Source organism: Rhinolophus sinicus, linkage group LG07, assembly GCF_036562045.2.
Source record: "Rhinolophus sinicus isolate RSC01 linkage group LG07, ASM3656204v1, whole genome shotgun sequence".
Lineage (NCBI taxonomy): Eukaryota > Metazoa > Chordata > Mammalia > Chiroptera > Rhinolophidae > Rhinolophus > Rhinolophus sinicus.
Window position 1 is genome coordinate 27779133 of NC_133757.1, and position 20794 is coordinate 27799926.

General features: G+C 35.2%; 1 protein-coding gene across 1 annotated transcript in view; it reads right to left on the reverse strand.

Annotated features, from left to right (window-relative positions):
• HELLS (helicase, lymphoid specific) overlaps positions 1-16115 on the reverse strand; it is a 35281-nt gene extending 19166 nt beyond the window's left edge. The window contains exons 1-10 of the mRNA XM_019739873.2: positions 15924-16115; positions 15378-15499; positions 11702-11824; positions 8733-8789; positions 6034-6070; positions 5883-5947; positions 3641-3682; positions 2652-2876; positions 2104-2286; positions 1377-1520 (exon numbers count right to left, since the gene is read on the reverse strand). Coding sequence (XP_019595432.2) covers positions 1377-1520; positions 2104-2286; positions 2652-2876; positions 3641-3682; positions 5883-5947; positions 6034-6070; positions 8733-8789; positions 11702-11824; positions 15378-15499; positions 15924-15954 — 1029 coding nt within the window. The 5' untranslated portion in view covers positions 15955-16115. The remainder of the gene's footprint in view (positions 1-1376; positions 1521-2103; positions 2287-2651; positions 2877-3640; positions 3683-5882; positions 5948-6033; positions 6071-8732; positions 8790-11701; positions 11825-15377; positions 15500-15923) is intronic.
• Between the last annotated feature and the right edge of the window lie 4679 nt (positions 16116-20794).

Here is a 20794-nt window from a genome sequence, read left to right on the forward strand (position 1 = left end):
TGCAATATTTCTGGGAAATATAAAAATAAAACTGGCAAGTGTAGATATGCTTGGATAACAGGATTAGCACATTGAGGAAAGAGTATGAAATGGTGCATCTTTTGTATTTTACTTTACACATTCATACCAGAATAAAACAATAAAAATTTTTATATTATGACTTCTTTAGTAAAACTAACTTGGGACTTTTTCTGGTATATGGCAAACCAAGTAACCTGAATAACCTCTCACTGTAAGACATCTACCTTAAAAAGTCAAACAACATTCAAAACATCCTTTATAAATTGGCAAAGGAAAAACCCAATACAATGGAAATGATAAGGTATTTGAAAAATAAATTAGTGAAATCAGATACTTCTGCTACTAATCAGGAACAGACAACCCCAGTGCCAACAACTCCTAAAAATAGGATCCTTGAATAACGTAAGCTCAGTGAAAGGGAAAATTACAAATATTCTAGCCACTGGCAAATGGAATTGACAAGGAAGCCTATGCTTCAATGTGGGCTGGTTAGGGAGAGCAAAATAATTAGACAGGTCTTCATGTTATACTATTTACTTTAAAATAGGAGTTCCAAGAAAAAATGTGTAATGTAACCCTATGTATAAAATTATACCTATATATTAACAATAGTTATTTAATAAAGCAGTAGTAACTCTCAGGTAGAGTTAAGTCTTTCTGTATGTTTTCTTTCTATAAACAGTATATATTACTTATTGTGAAAAAAATAACGTAACTGCAAATTATATTCCAGAGTTCCACCAGCACACAGGTAAAATTTGATATACTAGTAAGAGAAAGGAAAAACAAAGCTGTCAAGAATTATGTATGAAATAGGTAGAAAAGAAAGAAGTTCAAACACCAAAACATGGATTAGGCAATGAGAGAAGGTCAATTTTCCAACCACATTATACCAACTTGAGTACTAATAAATAAGTAGCTATAATAGAAAACATGTATGAAAATGTTATGCCACAGATCCGTAACAGTCTAAAAAAAAACTTGTCGTTATATATTCTATTCTCACTTGATTAAAATTAAATGGATAAGTTCTATATACTTAAACCACATGTCAGAGACATTATCTGTAATATATTCAGATTAGGTCTACATCTGGCTGATTCTAACACATTTACAATCATATTATGGCTATAGGTTAAAATATCATAGGGTTTATCTTTCTTTTTAGAGACAACTTTCATCTCAAACTTTCTGTTAAAATAAACCTCCAGTGTACAAGTGAATATGCATTATACAACCTATTACTTTCATAATGAAAAAAAATTAAAGAAATGCTACTGAATGGTGACAAAGTTATAAAGAAACATGTGATTTATGGGATTATAAAGAATCCAATGAAAACAGACCATTCATACCTGTAATGCATTTCGGTCTCTCATGGCTATTTCAAATGAAGTGATTACCACAGGATGAATCTGCAGTGTCCCTTTCCGTTTGTGAATATTCTTTACCAATTTTCGACGTTCCTCCAGGGTCCCATGATATAGCATAGTAGGAATCTAAAAAATTTTATATTGGTTTATAACGAACTTTAAGACAAAACATATCAAAAATTTGAAAAATATAAAATTAATCATTTTGGAGAAAAAGATGATTTAACTAAATCTTAGTTCTATTTTTCTATAACAAAATGAGTCAATCAATTCTAATATTATTATTATTGGACTACTGTGGGAGAATAAAAAAGCCATTAGAACAAATCAAGTATAAGGTGAGGTAGATGGCAAAGCAACTTCTAAAACATATGTTTCTCATAAGGTAAGGGTATGGCCAAGACAGCAGATTGTGGAAGGAAAACACTATAATAATAAACAGAATTAAAGAATAAATTCTACTTAGGTCTGTCTCAGGTGAATCAAATTATCCAATACACTGAAAATCATCCAGGGATATTTTTGGCAAAAAGTCCCAAATTATTAATACCTATTCTTCTTTATAAACTTAAAGTAGGTATTGTTAAGAGTGAAATGCAAGTCACATAAGATGTAGTGTTTACACAGAAGATGTACAATTTAATTGAAATAGCAAAATAGAATAAACATTTGAAATGATATATACTGAAGAAAAGGAAACATGTCTTACTTCTGGTGTAAATCTTTGGAATTCAGTCATCCAGTTAGGAAGTGTAGACAAAGGCCCACAGACAAGAAAAGGTCCAGGTACTCCTCTCTGAATCATCAGTGCAATTGTAGCAATGCACTGAACTGTCTTTCCCAATCCCATTTCATCTGCTAAAATGCCATTAATTCCATTTTCCCAAAGCATCTGGACAAAATAATATACACTGTATTTAAATTGATATAAATGCCTACTGAATTAGCAACTGTTTACATCTTTTTTCACCCAAAGATAATTATGAGACTGACATGTTCACACCATAAATTATAACAACACTTGTTATAACTGCGCAGTTATCAAAGCCATAAACATGCTGGTAGCCTTGAATAAGATAATTTTCATTTTTAAAAATTTATTCTGGGTAAATAAATCAGAAAAATAAGTATTTATACATGAAGGTGTTTTACATATAACAGTGAAACATGGAACAACCCAAGTTGGGTTACATTACATTAACAAGTTATTATATAAAAATGAACCCTTATCTTGTATTAAAATTGAGAATTAATTACCCTAAGCCATTCCATGCCTTCTATCTGGTACCAGCGCATCACTCCTCCTGTAAAATGTTTTGGTTGTTGAAAGGGTACTGGCTGTCCATTGTATTTCCGAACTGGGTCAAAGAAGAATTTAGTATTCTGCCTAACTGTTTGCGACAACCTATCTTTAATCATACTATTTGAGTCTTTGTTTTTCTCAAGATTTTCTACACAGAGATTAGAAGAGGTGCTTTCATCCTATAAAGAAAAAAGTTTAATTAGAAGTTTGATACATAATGCTGGTACCCCCTATTTACCAGAAAATGTAACTACTAATTAAAATTTACCCGGCCCTGTAATCATTAGGTATGGAGAAATAAAATCTTATGTTGAATAAAACCCTAGAGACAGTACCTCCATTCCCCCAATGCAAAGCCATTGGGGGGAAAAAAATTCTGCAAATATCCCTTAGAGATTACATTTTGAAATTACTTTACAATTGTACCTCCCTTCCAAAATGCTAGAAAGTGCTATCCAAAAACTTATTAAACTACTTTCTTAACAATTTCCTTCACCCACAGCAACTATAATGGATAATGTCTGTAAAAACATAATTTCCTTTCAAAAAACACAAACATTTACTTCCAAATGGAAAGGGACAAAGAATGTTTAAAAACTCGCTACATCACACTTAATATAAATTTATCTGTTTGTGACACTCAGCACCAACTTATTATGACCAATGACAGGTTATACCGGTTGGTGACCTCCACAACTCCATTTTAAGAATGTGAAAACGAGGATTAAGTCAATTCAAAAGAAAAGTCTAATGGTAAGTCTTTTAAATGATGCCACAACTGGATATTCAACTGGAAAAGTGAATGGGTATTTTTCTTAAAAGGCTAACAAATAGTATACTGGTGAGGAAAAAAGTACACTGGTGATTAAAAGAAAGGGGGGTAATGATCAGGGAAGCAAATATTAACTCCTAAATTTAGTCTCTATTATAAATCTTAACTTACCTCATTCTCCTTTTTATTTTTTTTAGCCACAGACAAAATTTCCTAGAACATTGAGAAAACAAAATAATGTATGTGGTTCATTCATTCATTCATTTAACAAACGTTTACTATTCTGATTTTATGTGAAGAAATGGGATAAGGCTCTCAAGTTAATTAAAATAATGGATTCAAATTGGTGGACCTCACACAAAATTAAGCCCATAAAGTGTCTTATAAAATTCTGAATTAGTTAGCAACACATAAAAACTGCGGTATTTACTCCTGAAATTTTCCTTTTTTTCTTAATCAGTTTACCTGAATAGACTAGGTTCAAATTCGCATATGACCAATAGTCCTCTAGTACAGAGGGTGGCAAACTACATCCTGTGGACCAGCTCAAGCTGGCAACTGTTTTTAGGAATAAAGTTTAATTATCACAAAGTTAGGCTTATTTGTTTAGTTTGTCTATGCTTGCTTTCGGGCTACAACGGTCAAATTCGAGGTTGAGTAGTTAACCCACAAAACTCTGCTCTAGAAGCAAGTTGTGGCTACTCTAATTACTCAAGAATTGACTTCCAAAAGTATTACAGTCTCAACTCCAGCCCATTTAGGCCTCTGTGGATAGTCACCTGAGTTTGTAATTCTGAGCAAGAGGTAAAGACAAATTAAAAATCCAGAATAAGTGCTCTGATTGTGAAGTTCCCACTAGATGCTAAGGGTATGAAGACAAAGCTATACCTGAGTGTTGGTAACCTGATGACTTAGGAGAGTATTGTTATATGGAATTATCTGAAAAACCTGTTACCAGAGCATAGCATTAAAGATAGGGAGCAGAGAGGATATGTACAGAAGACAAAGGGGATGAAACAATATGATAAATTCAAGAAACTTGAAGCATATCTCAAATTTAAGACGCACAGGAGAATGACAGAACATGTCAGTAGGTGGCTGGCACATAGATCCATATGTACATATTTGTGTTGTGTTTGTAAAGTATTAAGTACAGATACTCATATTCTAAAGCCGAAGCTATGTTACATAGGGAATAGAGCTGCCTTTTAAGCTCAACTTTTGGAGAACAACTTGTGAATGAATCAAAATGAACACAATAATTTTTAGCAAGTAATCTTGCTAAAAATTAAACCTGATGATGAGTCCTGACTCTGCTTACCTCGACAGCTTCATTCAACACACTTTCATTTACATACAACTGGAGCCAAAGATAATTTCATTTAAAGTGTTTTGCCCTTTTGCCAGGATCTCCCTTGCCTCTGGACGTTTGTCAAAGGTTTCTCTTCCAAGAACACTCACCCACTATCTTCCCTGTGTCTTACTATTTCCCGATTAATCCCTCCCCCACTATTACATGATTTAACATTTATTCCTTAAGTCTCAATCAACTTAGATGCCACTTCCTAGATGAAAACTTTATGAACCTCATGCATGAGTTAAGAACCCTATATGCGCAATACCATCAAATTTAACAATTATAATCAGTACTTACTACTACATATTTCTCACTGGATATAGGTTAAGGCAAATGTTACTTTTCTTTACTAATTGATCTTATCCACTTAGGACGAAGTTTGCCTACAGCAGACATACACAAACATTTGATGAATTAAATTACCACCCGTGTGATTGGCTAACCTTCAATAAATCTCATTAATAGTGTTGTTCAACTGCAGGCTGAGTGTGTTCCATAATCAATTGAGCAGGTCCTGACCATTATTTTTAAATGGAAATGAGGGGAATAACCCTAAAGACAAGAATTACGTGAAACTTTACACAGTATACCTTCTAAAGATCTAAAGAGTTTGATTTTCAGGTAAAAGAAAAATGTTGTAAGTAATAAAGTTAGAATTTTTAATGTAAGAATGTGATGCATTACAATGTGCTTAAGGAACATTTAAGGTTCGTCATAATTGAAGACGTTCTTTAATTTGTTATGAGGTAACAAGTGAGAAGGTAAAAAAGGACCTGGTTTTAGAAATGAGTATGTGATTTTAGTTCCCTAAAGGTCTTCAACAAGGAATAAGAACAAAATTTTTTCTTAATAAGGTTTTGAGGTTTCAAGAAATTATAATTTCTGATTAGGCAAAGCTCATTCTCCTTTAACAAGATGTGATCTTCCAAACACTTAACAGGCTGAAATGTCAAGTAAATAATAACAATCCATACAGCTTTAACGTAGTTCAAAAAACCCACAATAGGTTTTTTACTAAGCATTGAATCTTATGTGCCCTTCCCCCTTTATTTTTACCTCTTTTGACATGACCTCTGAAATATTGTAGGATTCATCTTCTCTTCCTCTTTTCTTTCTCATAACTATAAAAGAAAATCATTTTATTTTGATAGCAATTAATGCAAAAATATAGACACATATCCTTCAAAACTAGAACAAGGAAATTTACCTGGATTCTCCTCACTTGCATCAATGGAATTTTTACCCTACAAAACAAAGATTTAGAATATTATTTTTCTAAGGACTACTATGGTATTACAAATTAAAAGGTATTGATTAAGTAAACATTACTTGCAATTCAACTACATCTACAACTCTTTCACTGTTACACTTACAACATGTAACGTTTCCATACTTCCCTACTGTAACTGATTTGTAACCATAGCCCTTTACTTTCTCACAAAGACTCTACTTTCCTCAATATCTTTTATTTTACAAGAGAAAATTTCAAAATTAAACATAGAAGGCATTTTTATTTTGAAATTACTATGTATATATCTTCTGTAACTGCATGTTTATCCTAAAAATATTCAAGTGTATGGTATGGAAAGAGTACTGATTTCCAGTAAAATTAGTAAGTTAAATACAACTGAAAGTAGAAATAAAATACTGACTGAAGAAATATTAGTGAGGGAAGATAAGGAAGAGGAAGAGACATTCAAAAACAGTTTGAAAATGAGAGTTGGAAAAGAAGATCAAGAATAGGTACACAACATGTTTGAGAAATGAAAATGGCAATGAAATAAGGTCAATTTAAAAATGAAGTAAAAAAGTTAGAGGATTAAAAATGAAAATACCAAAAGGTACTGAGATGGAGTAGGCAGAATTTTAAGTTCGGTTCCATTAGAACACAGTGGGGAAACAACAACTCTGGTACAAAAACTTAGCTGGGCAAAAGTGAAGGATGGATTAAATCAAATGTCTGAAGATGAAGAGTAGGGAGTAAATGGTTAAGCCAGTAAATTATCACAAGTTTTGTGTGTGTCCTTTAAAATAAGCCCCCGGAATTAGCAACTGAGTCAAATTATATCAGTTTTTAATAACTGTTTTTGTTGCAACAGTATCGACTGTACATCACCACTAACCACACTAAAGTTCAAATAACTGGACTTAAAGATAACCTACCCATTTTGCCTATTGGCATTTTGATATTTCCTAATAAAAGAAGTTGAGTATAGCACTGTTGGGTCTGAGACTAATGCGGGGTTCAAATCCTGACATTACTATTTACTAGATATGTGATCTTCAGCACGTTAGTCAGTTCTCATTTGCAGCAGTTATGTTCTTTAGTCACTGCGAATACTGAATCGGTGAACACTGAATCATTGCCTCTAGGACAAATACAAGTTTAGGGTCCTGCAAAGGGTCTGATCACATTTTCATCAACCAATCAATACCTAACCCCATTTTATGTGTGTTGCTGTTTTATCTTCTTTAATGTATATATTGATTAACATTGAACTCAGCCAAGACCACTCACAGTCACTCTGAAGGACTAGATGAGTAGAAGAGTACTCACTACTGAAGGAAGCTTATCTAACACACCTATTTTCTTTAGTAGGCACAGCACAGCCTCCTTGCATTAGAAACACTAGAAAGCACTTTAGCACAACATGGCTGAGGGCCATTTTAAACAGCAGTATCAACAAATATCACAGAAACGCAAAAATCGTGGCATTAAATAGATCACAAAAAGGATAGTTGTTACAGCATGCCAGCTTGTTTACAGTGTTATGGCTTAAACAAGGCAGATCACCCCTTTTACCTCAGCTGGCAATGTGCAGGTTGGAAGACTCAAATTTTGGCTGTTCTTCACGTGCATATGTGAATGAATGACCATAAAAACGCGAGTATTGCTTTTGGGGTTACAAATAAATTTTAGCTAGTGTAGGCAAATTTGCAAATACGGAATCTACAAATGAGACTGTACTTCATTTCCTTGCATCAGCTTCTTTATATGTAAAATGGGGACAATAACAGTACCTGCACCTAACAGCTGTTTTGAGAATTAAGGAAAAACACGTGAAGCTTAGACCAATGCCTTACACAACAAGTACTCAATAAATGTTACCCTTATTATTTCTCTTTTCACTAGCACAACTGTTCTTTGTATAATACAATTCCCATCAATACTGCATAAAGGAGCCTCATGTTAAAATATATGCTTTACAAAGGTCATACCTAAAATTCAGGCTATCCCTAAATGAATACTCTAGTATTGAAATGTTACTAGGAGATGACTATCTGTTACAATTTTGGTTTCACTATTGCAGCTATATATAAGATACACATTTAGATTATTATGGCTACAAAATGACAAGATGAGGTTGAAGGCATGAAAGAGTAATCATTAAGGGCTCCAAAAGATCTGGCCACTTATAAAATGCATCCAGCTATGAAACTTTTACAGATTTTTTCCCAGGTAAGAAAGTAAAATTTAGCTTTTATGAAAAATAATCCACAGAATAAGCAGAAGGGGTCACACTTTAGCTCTCCTTCCCTATCTAAAATACTGAGAAAATTTTACATGTCCCTCAGCAACTTTTAACAAAGGTTATCATTAAGGTTAAAATTAAATATATGAGCAATAAAGTCAAAAGAATACAAAAGGGGCAGCCAGTTAACTCAGTTGGTTAGAGCGTGGTGCACGCGGTGCTCTTAACAACAAGGTTGCCCGTTCAATCCCCACATGGGCCACTGTGAGCTGCGCCCTCCACAACTAGATTGATACAACTACTTGACTTGCAGCTGATGGGTCCTGGAAAAACACACTTAAATAAATAAAAGTTTTTTAAAAAAAGAATACAAAAGAATTTCTTCAGAATTTAAGGCAATATATACAATATATTCTAGCTTACTATGTATTACCTTATTAACTTTTAAAGATTCCTTTTTTCTCTCTAATTTCTCCTTCTTCTTCTGTTCCTGTAAGATAATTTTTCTTAGTGTCACAAATGGAAATAAAGTATAAAACACACATCTCAGATAACTTATATTCACTATATAACATATATGTTTTTAAAAAAGGGAGAACTTGCACTTTAAGACTTTATGGAACAGGGAACAGATTTACCCTCCTGCCTTAAGCAACTAAAATCCAGATAAAATATATTAAACAATGGTTTTCAGACAACATACAGCAAAGAACAGTGAACACTGACAGAAGGGAAACAAATGAGGTGAATTTTGATTGCCCAGCTTTCTGCCTGAAGGCCATTTCCAAGAGCAAACAATGGAGGGAGAAACAAAACAGAGCTCAACAGTTGACCGGAGCTCTGAGGTGACAGAGTGCAAACCTTAGAGCACCTAGCACACCCAGGGTCAAGTACGAGGAGAGAGAGAGCTGCACACAAAGCTCTGAAGATCAGCGGTCAAGTCTTCATTGAGCGTTTATCAGTATATGAGTTTAAGAAAAACCAAGGCCAGCAAAAGCCACCAGAAAGAAGCAGGTGGAACAATCCCTATGCTCCCAATATATCAGGAATAGTTCATATTTCCGTCAGCTAAAGCAGAAAGGCCTCCTAACATAGAGGACATCAAGAGTGCTCAGAAGGGGGTGGGGAGTGGGGGCAAATTATTCCATGCTAAAAGCTGTTCCATATGCACCCCAACAAAGCTTTAAAAGACACAAGGATTCAAACCATTCCCGAGAGGTGGTTAAAAAGAGTATTAGCCTTATAACTCATTAAGCTTGACATGGTTTGTTTTTATGTATCTGTTTCTTTACCATACAAAGGTTTAAAAAGGGCTTCACCAAGGAAAATGAATTTAGCAAATGTAGCAAAATCTTGCTTGATAATTATTCAATTTGAATAATAGGGACAGAGGGATTTATTGCAGTCTCAAAATCTGCACAACATTTTGTATCTTCATACATTCTAGTGGACAATAAGTAAATTATACAGTATCTTAGATAATTGCAATAAGAATCAAACAAGGTAAAGGGGATCAGGAGTGTGAGAGTAGAGGAGTTGTCAGGTAGCAACTTTACTTAAGGTTGTCAGGGCAGGCCCCATTGAGAAAGTATTTAAGCCAAGACCTGAAAATGATGATGAAGTAAGCCATGCAGATATCTAGAAGAGGGTCCCAAGCAGAAAACAGCCAGTACAAAGGCCCAAAGGCAGGAAACACCTAGAACAAGGTCTGAAAGGTAATGGGGTTAAGGGAGGCAGCCAGACTGCTTATAATCTTGTAGGCTTCTTTATCAGAAACAATGTAAGCGAGAAAGCAGTAAAATATCATTGAAGAACTGTGTGGGGGCAAGGAGTCCTAAAAAAAATAAATTCTTTACCCAGGAAAAATCTTTCAAAAATGAAATCAAATGAAGACATTTCCAGACATATAAAAGCTTAAAAAACATATCACCAATGGAAAATGAAAATTAATAATAACAAAGCAGATCAGTGGCTATCTGGTGATGAAGACAGCAAATGAGGAAAGGGAGAGAATTAAAAAGGGGCAGGAAATCACAAAAAAGTTGCTACCATAAAAAAGGAGGGTGGCGGTTGGCTCAGTGGTTGGAATGCAGTGCTCATAACAGCAAGGTTGCCAGTTCGATTCCCACATGGGCCAGTGAGCTGCACCCTCCACAACTAGACTAAAAACGACTTGACTTGGAGCTGAGCTGTGCCCTCCACAACTAGATTGAAAACGACTTGATATAAAGCTGATAGGTCTGGGAAAAACACAACGTTCCCCAATATTCACAAAATAAAAATTAAAAAAAAAAAAAGAAATTAAATCTTGCCATTTGTGACAACCTAAATGGACCTTGATGGCATAATATGCTAAATGAAGCAAGTCAGACAGAGAAAAAGAAACACCATATGATCTCACTTACTGTGGACTCTTAAAAAAACAAACAAACAAAACAACCATGAGCCCACAGATACAAAGAACAGCCTGGTGGTTGAGGGGAGGGTGGACTGGGTAAAGAAGGTCAAAAGGTACAAATTTTCAATTATAAAATAAGTCATGGAGATGTACTGTACAGCATAATGACTAGTTAATGATACTGTACAGCATAAAAGAGTAAATTTCAGAAGTCCTCATAAGAAAAAAATTGTTAAGTATGTATGATGATGGATGTTAACTTATTGTGGTGTTATAATATTGCAATATATAAAATACTAAATCATGCTGTATACCTGAAACTGATATGTCAGTTATACCTCAATTAAAGGGGGGGACAGAAATAATTTTTTAGAGTTGATAATTATGTTTATTATCTTGATTGTGGTGGTTTCATAGGTGTATACATGTCAAAACTTAGAAAATTATACATTTTAAATATGTGTAGTTTGGGGTATATCAATTATATCTCAAGCAATTTAAAACAAGACTGAGCAACATAAAATTCACGATTTTCAGTATCCAGGAAATATTACTAGTCAGGATAAAAGTCAAACAGGTGAATATAAAATAAATGGTGGTATATTCATACAATGGCATGCTTCTCAAGAATAAAAAGACCTACTGAATAAACACAACATATGTGAATCTCAAAAATATGGTGAGCTAAAGAAGCAAGACACAAAGTGCTTACCATATGACTTCATTTATGATATTCTAGAAAAAGGAATAGTAATCTAATGACAGAAAACGATTCAGTGGTTGCCCACAGCCAGGCATGGGGATCACCAAAGAAGAGAACTTTGGGGGATGATGGAAATGTTCTTTATCTTGATTGTGCTGATGATTACACAAGTCTATATATTGGTCAAAACTCATCAAACTATAAACTCAAAATGTGTGCATTTTATTATGTAATTTTTATCTCAATAAAGCTGGTTTTGAAAAAATTAAGCTATTAGCTATAATCAATCACATATACATACCTCTAATTGTTGCTGTTCCATTTTAGTCAATAAAAATTTGGAGTAGATATTGCTTTTCTCAAGCAAATGTTGAAGTCTACGGTACCGAATGTCCCCGGACTCTCTATCCCAAGACATGCGAGCCTATCCATAGAGAAAATTTCCATAATTATTAAAGCTTTTTGACATACATTGATTTTTTTTTTTTTTTGCATAGGGATAACAAAACTAACTAAATGAATGTTCTTTGGATTTAACATATTTCGTGTAATTAATGAAAACAGGTTTTTACAATATTAAATTTATTTACTAAAAATACTTTATTTTCCAAAAGAAAAACTAAAATAGCTGAAAAAAATATGATTCTTGGGTTCAACAGGCAATCTGGTATTATGTTGCTTGGATACCAAAATATTGAAATTCAGATGGTTATTGGCATCTACTGAGTCGAGGGTCCTTTCTTAAAGTATTTGAAATTAAGTATTAGAAATTTTAAATAGGAAGATGAAATTACTTAAGAATTTATAATTTTTAACTTTTAAAATTTGTTTAAATTTTTAGTAAAAATATTCCGGGCTTAATTTACATATAACTGCTACCTTAAATCCTGTTCAAAATAAATTAGCATACATTTTTTAAATTAAAGCTTTAAGATGCCATCGTGAATAATAATTTGTAATTAATGATTAGAATACTATGCCAAGGTTAACCTTTAAACCCAGGTTTCTGTATTTCAAAATGATTTAAGTAAATCTTATCTATCATTACTTTCTTGACTTAATAATTTTATTATTTTATATTAAAGTAAATTGTAGCTCCATCTGTGGAAAGCACTGAATGCCTAGCGAGGAGCATATCTGATAACCAGAGTGGGGTGCGGGGAGGGTGGGAAGGAAATTATATTTCAGTCTACACAATATGAACTATTTTCCTTTTACCTCTTCAAGAAAATTCCCAACTCTTACCTTTCCCCTCCCCCACTACAGATATATTAAATGCTACTCTTTAGTAAGTATACTAGACTAACAGTGACTTCTTCCTAAAGGAAATGCTGGTGAAATGCCAAAGAAAATAATTGTAGCACATGAATGTCAAATTCATCGCCCAAGATCTTCACAAAGCTTAAAATTTCCTAAAGCAAAGTAAATGCTCCTCATTAAGACTTAAGCTGGCTCTTCCTCTCTTAAGCATTTCTAAGTATACGCCCATAAATACTTTATTCTCCCCAAAGGAAAGGAATCTTTACTTCCCTATAGTGAGGCTTTTTGGCCTCCAAAGATATGTAGGGAATGACTCATTCTTAGAATTTCTCCATAATCACCTAAGGGAATAATTTATGAATGTCAGGTGCAAAAATAAATCAATTCTTTCAATACTGTACATAAAGACATGTAAGAACAACGGACCTAAATACAGTTTTTAGCAAATTACACCTTTATATTAGTAGAAAGATTAACTAAAGCTATATGCTTTAATAATAGATGGACTAAAAGCAGATTAAAAATTGCTATTTTAATTGCATAACTGCTAAAGAAAAGCTAGCTGTACGATACCTATCCCTCAACAATAACAATGCCAAAAAACTTTAGGACTAATTGGAAAATGTTTATTCAAAAGCTTAAAAATTTCACTGAAAGTAGAAGTCATTTTGACTCCTAGTTTCATCAGCTAATACTTATAATTACAGTACTACAAATTTTGACAGATATTTTTCCACTGTGAAAGTATTTCTTCCTTTGAATTAATGCAATCTGGAAATGTATTCTTATTGTACCTCATATCTTTCTTCAGATGTTATTTCCTCACCCAACAACCTTCGTGGGTTATAAAACTGAAGATATACTACCCAAAATTAAGACTTGATCATTCTTACCACCTCCGAAGTTGATATTATTCTGGACACTTGCCCCAGGACTCCTCTTTTACAATTCACCTTGTTATATGGCTGATAAGTATGTTTATTTTATTTATGTAATCTTATACACATTATTACACAATGTATATATATATATATATATATATATATATACCATACTTAGGAATTCAGTAAACATAGATTGCTAGGTGCCTACAAAAACAAAGTGATGTGCCTGCCCTCCCTCAAGAAACAGTGAGAGTCAAGTAATGCAAATAACGTGTAATAAAAAAAGTACTATGGGAATTCAGAGAATGAGGAAAGGTGGTTTGACCTCTCAATTTTATTAAAATTTGTTAACATATTTATCTTAACTGATTATGGTCAACTATGGATGATCAGTAATAACAAAATCAGTATTACTGGAGTGAAAGTATAACATGGTGGTTAAAAAGTGAATTCTGGAACCACGTGGCTTAATTACAGTTTTGGCTCTGCCATTTTACTACCAAGCTGTGGGAACCAGCCAAGCTCCAGGTGCCTGTTTCCTCATCCATAAAAAGAGGTGAAAATAGAACCTACTTCATAGAATACTTTAATAGCTTATATTAGTAATTAAACTAGTGAGGCTAATAATAGTAACAATGAGTTTAGTAACAGTATCTACTTTATAGAATAGCTGAGGATTTGATGAGTCAGTGCATGTACAGCATTCAGAACAGTACCTCACAAGAAATGCTCATGAAGTATTAACAATGCTAACCAAAAAAAAAAATCATTGTTAAATGACATTTGGACTTGAGATAGAGACACAGGACATGGGGGGAACCCAGAGGACATTTGTATCTACCAGATCAAGTGAAAAATGAGACAACTTTTGGGTTTGGGGAGAGGGAGGGTTGAAACTTTATTGAGGTATTAATTGACAAATAAAACTGTATATATTTAAGATATAAAAAAAAAATTCATTGTTGATACACAATAGCAGGGAGCCAACTGATTCATTACTGTTTCCCAATGTCAGTAGTTTTGCAATTACATGGAGTTACTACTAAAGTATATTTCCTTAGAGGGGTATCAGGTTAAGGACAAGAACTCTGGAGACATGTGGAGTTCACATTTGAGTTCATTAGTGCGTGACCCCCAACTACTTCAGTTTCATCTTATGTAAATGGAGGCTTCAAAAGTATCAAAAGTACCCATATCATCGTAGTATTAGGAGGGTAAATGAATTATTACAAGAAAATCACTTGGTAGGCAGTGGGTCAGAGATGGGGGCTAGCTATCATTCTTTTTCTTGCACATGCCAATAATTAAGCAGCAGGGTGGGACTTTATTATTGGAGTGTACTGTACTTTAGAATTGAATTTTTAAGAGGCGAAAAACTGCTTTTAGTAATTTACAAAGTAGATACTCTGAACAAGAAAACCACACATATAACTTATTATTTTTACCTGAAGAATATTACTTAGCAATAGAGCCCAAGAAACTAAACGAAAACAAAAAGCAAGTCGATCACTTAGTGAGAAACAGCACTACAAGAAGGCACTATCAATTTTGCAAGAATTATAATGACTAAACAAGCAATTTGAAATGCTCACTTAAAAGAGTTATGAGGCCACTTTATTGGCCAAAACTTCCTCACAGAAGCATCATTCGAAGCACGTGCAAAGGTTTCTTAACGATAGCATCTGTAAACACACAAGTAGATAAATAACAAAGCCCGTTTGAAAGTTGATGGAAAAAAACCGGACTAGTAAACCGAAGAACACAAACCACACCTCTGAGGGAGCATCAGGTTACTACTGCCTTTAACGACGATGAACTTCATTTCTACATTACCTTTTCTAGCATCTTCCGCTCTCTCTCAAGTCCTGCAGCCTCAAGCTGTTCTTCCTCTTCTAGCATGGCTGGGGTAATCACGGCAGTCTCCGGCTGTTCAACCCTATCAGGTTCTAGGGACCCTAAGAGGGGAGAAGGCTTCCACATTGCAGTTTCAAAAAACTACCAATTACTCAACTCCCACCTAAAACAACGTTTCCTCTTCCCGAACGCTTCCAAGGCAAAAGCTGACCCACGGAGACGCCAGCATCCCCTCAGAAGACATCCTAGATCGTTACAATGTCAACAAATTGCCTGGACCTGAGTTTACAAATCGGGATGCTCGGGAAAATGCAGCTCTCCCCCATGCAAAATCTCCTAAATGTCGTGAAAATGTGTGCAATTCCGGGTACCCTCCACTCACTCTTCACAGCTTCCTACCCTTCTTTTCCTTAGTCTCTTCCCGGGGTCAGCTCTCCCCAAGGCTCGGCTGCAGCTTCCATGCTGCGCCCCCACTCTGCCCCGAACACCGCCTCACGCGCCCAGAAGAAGGTGCTCCTCACTCACCGTCGCTGCTCTCCGGCTGCTGGGCTGGCATGGTTGGACACACACTCCGGAACAGGGTCCCCTCTTCTCAGAGCCTGCAACACGGCGCGCTATGTCCTCACAGCCGCCGCAGTCTCCAGTCTTCTGGACAAATCTCCGGCCAAAGAAAAACGCGCGCTTCGCCTTCGCGGGAAAACACCGTCATCTCGCGATACTTCGTGCTCCCCGCCCCGACCCCGCCCCCGGCGGCGCGAGACTTGGCGCAGAAAACCAACCTGAGACGTGGTAGTGAGCGTTTACCTGGACCTCTGAAGCTGGGTTCTGTGCAAAAGTCGGCGTTTAACTAGCTCTGTGATACTTGGCGAGTCTGTCTACCGTGGAGAGCCTAGTTTCCTCACATATTGGATGATGGCTGCGAACTACGGAGTACTTCACTAGTGCTCTTAACAGTTGGCAAAGCATCTTCACAGTTTGCCTGATGTGATTCAATCCCCCAACCGATGATCCTTTAGGTAGGAAAGATGTTATGTGTATCCAAATGAGGATGTCAGAAACAAATATTGCCAACCTCGCCGCCATCCGCAGTGCGCAGTTCAACGTTTGGGTGAAAATAACCCGAAATGATCCAGAAGAAAGTTCTTTTGTGGGTGGTATGGGAGAGAGAAATAGCAAATTAAGATTATGGTAGAGTTCAAGAAAGTTGTTTCAGGATAAGGGAGAACTGAATGCAGTGATAAACCGAACGGAGTGGCCAGTAGAAAAGTGATTCAGGAATTCAATAGACCAATAATTACAGAGTGGGCGCCTGAAGGGAAGAGCAGGGCTTTTATCTCGGATTTTCACTTCAGCCTTCAATCCCATCCTTTCTTGTCTGCAATCCCTTTCAAATTCCTGTGTCCCCCCTCCTCCCACCTCGGAATTTATGGTATACCTGCCATGTAACTACCTGTTTCCTTCAACTTTAGTAATTGTATCTGTACAACTTTAATAATTGTATTCGTACAAAATTTAAGGGTTTACAGTGCACATCTATCAGAACCATCTTCAGCAACCTTCATAACACTCTGTGATTAGCAGAGATTGTTTTCATTCCTACATTATAGGTGAGAAAACTGATGCTCAGAGAAGATAAAATGGCTTGCCCAGAAGCCTGCAGTCACTTTGCGGTAAGTCAAACCCAGTTCTTTTGATTCCTAGCTCAGTATTACGATAAAATGTAGACTTGATTAATAATTACTCTTAAATCGTATCTTCTCTAATCAAAGACAATAGCTATCAGTCTCACTCTACAGACGATTTTTTACTTTCCCCAAACTATCCTCCAAAATTTCTTCCACTGACATGAAATACTGCTTTTTATGTTTTTCCCTAACGTATTGAAAAATCTTGCCTTGTTTCTTCTTTCGAACTCAGACATGGCCTACTTCCCAAAATCTTTCCTCTATCTGTTGTTTTTCTCTATGTACTTTGTTCCTTGTAGCAACTTCTCTACAGGCTTTAATGATCAGCTCAAGGCCTATAACATCCCTTCTAATTTCTTAGAGAGTAGGGAAGATTTGTCCAAACACCCATGAGATAGAGTTCAAGGCAGTTTCAGCTGATTCTCAAAGGACATCTCATATAATATCTGGCCCCACTTGTTAATACAAGTGCACTGGTATATTTCCTGACATTGTGCAAACCTTCCCTAAGGGAGGCTGTGAAAAGTTTTGTTCATTCCTTTTTTAATTTAAGGGCCCACATAGAAACGTCTCCTGGAACTTTTCTAGGAGCTGTACAGCAATGAATTTAGACAGACAAGAGTCCTGTTGATACGGAACTTACATTCCAGGAGTTGAGGGAAATAAGTGGGTGAGTGTGTAAGACATGCTCTGCAAAGTATTAAAGTGTCGTGAGAGTAATTTGGGTAGTTACTTGAAAGTGGGTAATCAGGTTATCTGAGGAAGTGACACATTTAAGCTGAGAACCAACTGTCAAGCAGCCAGCTAGCCCAGGGGAAGAGTTAAGAAGAATCTACAGCTCATGCAGAGACTAAGGCAGGAACAAGCTTCGGTTATGTTTGAGTATCAAAAGGTTAGTCTGATTGAAGCAGAGTTGGCACGGGGACATGGCACAAAAAGTCAGAGGTAGACTGTCCAGATGAGGCACCGATGTTACAAGTCATTATTTTTCCCTACACACACAAAATATCTTTCTCTTCTAGAATCCTTTTCATACTAATGGCTTCACCATCCCTCCAACCATAAAAGTGGAAAAAAAATCCAAAAAACAAAACCACTGCTCCCTTTTGCTTACATTAGATGGCCCTGCTTCCTACTACCTCACAAGTAAACAATAGCTGTAAGACAGAACTCTTTCAAATTCCCAACACCAAATTTACAAACCTACCTGCACTGAACACCTTTTCAATTTTCCCTCAGGATATGCCCTGAATCCATCTCCTTGCAGCCTATTCAAGAATCTTATATTACACATTATCCCATTCTCTATTTCTTAAACCTTTGCTGAATACTTTCCATTAGTATTTAAATACTTTAACTTCTCCCATCTTAAAAAAAGTGGTAACCTCCTTTTCCCCCCACCAGCTATTTGTCTGCTCTCTTCCCTTTTACAGCTAACTTTAGAATTAGCAATCTTTAAATTCCTTGCCTCCCACTGATTCTTCAACCATTTGACTACTGCACTCCACACACACCAACTAAATTTAACGGACATCTCTCAATACTCATCTCAACCTCATTGCCACATAACACTATCAGTCCCTCCTTTAGGGAAACACTCTTGTCCTTTTTCTTCTGACCCCCACTCTCTCCTGATATTCCTAATTCTGAACTCGACTAGTTCATCCTCTTGTACCCAAACCTTAAGTGTTCTAGCTAAATAAATGATTTGAGTTTCTAGCTAAATGCATAATCTAATACAAATATTCTAAATCAAGTTCACTGAAGAATGGCCCAAAATAAAACAATCTGTTCATCCTTCTCTATTCTGGGTAGTGCCGTCCACCATTTTTGGCACTAGCAATTCAGTGGTTTTTTTAAAAAAGAGGTTTTCTGACCTCAAAGTCTATACTGTAGTGGAAGCAACAGACGAACAACTATAGAAAACAATGTCAGCTGGTGATAAGTATTAGACATAGAGTAAGGTCATAAGAATGATAAATGGATATTTAGAGAAAATCCAACTCTGAGGATGTGACATTAAGCAGGGTTTTGAATGAAAAGAGAATATAAGCCATAAAAAGACCTAGGCAAAGAACATTTCAGAGGAAACAGCAAGAGTAAAAGCCCTCAGGTAGACAGAAGGCTGGCAGATTGAGAAATGGCAAGAAATCCATTAGGTCTATAGTGGTGTTAATGAAGTTGAGTAGTGGTTGAAATTGTAGAGTGAGGGAGGCCAGAACAGACAGGACCATGGAGAGCAGGGTACAAAGTTTGAATTTTTATTATGAGGAATGACACTAGAGGGTTTTAACCAAGGAAATGATAGGATTTGATTTATACTTTTAAAAGACCATAAAACATGTTGCCTAATTAAAAGTTTGATAAGAATTACTTACTTTTCAAGGGCTCCCATAAGTGGCTATAAAAATCAATTCATAATATTACAACAAAGTAATGAGAAATTACCTTATCGCAGCACAATTTATTTAAAAATCACTTGGTATTAATTTAAGAATAGAACAAACACTATCATTCAAACATGTTCCGATTTATCTTCTCAAATTCTAAACACAGGCATTCAAAGTCTTTTACAATCTACAAAGATTTTATCCAAGTAATACTTCCCTTTCAAAATTTCTTAAGAATGTAGATGCTAGAATTAAGCCTTGGGATTTATGTGATAATCAAAATACATCATCTACTGACAATATTGATTATCAATACTGCCTAGACCAGGACAATTTAAAATTTTACTTTCTGCTTTTATAATATACCATTGTGTAAAATATTATGCCTGAAGATGAAAAATGAGAACAAATGTATACATACCAATGTATACATACCACTGTATTATGGCTGAAGATGAAAAATGAGAACAAATGTATATATACCATTGTTGTCAATTTTATATACTCTGAGTATATACTGATCATTTACATTTTTGTTACAAAAGTGATTTTCCAAAGACACTGCAATAGTACAAAAGTCATTTTACCTTAAATGAAACCGGTAAGTACTGTTTACTTAAATGTTCAATAAATGATACACTTTTTTTTTGCAATGCTATTTTTAAATAAATCAGATTTCCTTCCTGGTGTTTATTAGAAAATAAATCCAATCCACAGAATGAAATGCACATAGTAAAACCCCATTAATTGGAACCAAGGAAAGATCAATATGAATGGTAGAATGTTCAGAAAGAAATGCAATTTTGCTAACTTTGCAAGCCTTGTTTAGCCTATCAAAATATTAAGAGGCAGTGCTTGGCACATAATCAGGGCTTAATAGATGTTCCTGCATTCATTCAAACTACCAAGTAGTTAACTTCTATTGCAATTACACTGTTAGTAAGTAAAGAGCATTTTTAAAAGGCAATGCTTTCTTTTCACTAGAAGTGGCTAGTTTCCCAGAAATCTTTTTTAAAACTTCTAATTTTTGTTTTTACATGTTGTGAAGCAGTAAGGTTCTAATTAATGAAGTTTTACTACATTTGGGACTTCATATTTTGGACACTGCTTTGACAACATCAAAATATGAATTCAATACAAAAATCAATTTTTTCCCCAGAGGTAAGACTTTGTTTTTTGACACTATGTCAACTAGTCATGGCAAATTAAAATCAGATTTTTCAAGGCTCCCTCACATGTTTTTTTTGCCTCTTTTATATCAATCTCTGCTATTTGAATATGCTCATGGAATACAAAATAATTTTCTTATCCAAACAAAAAC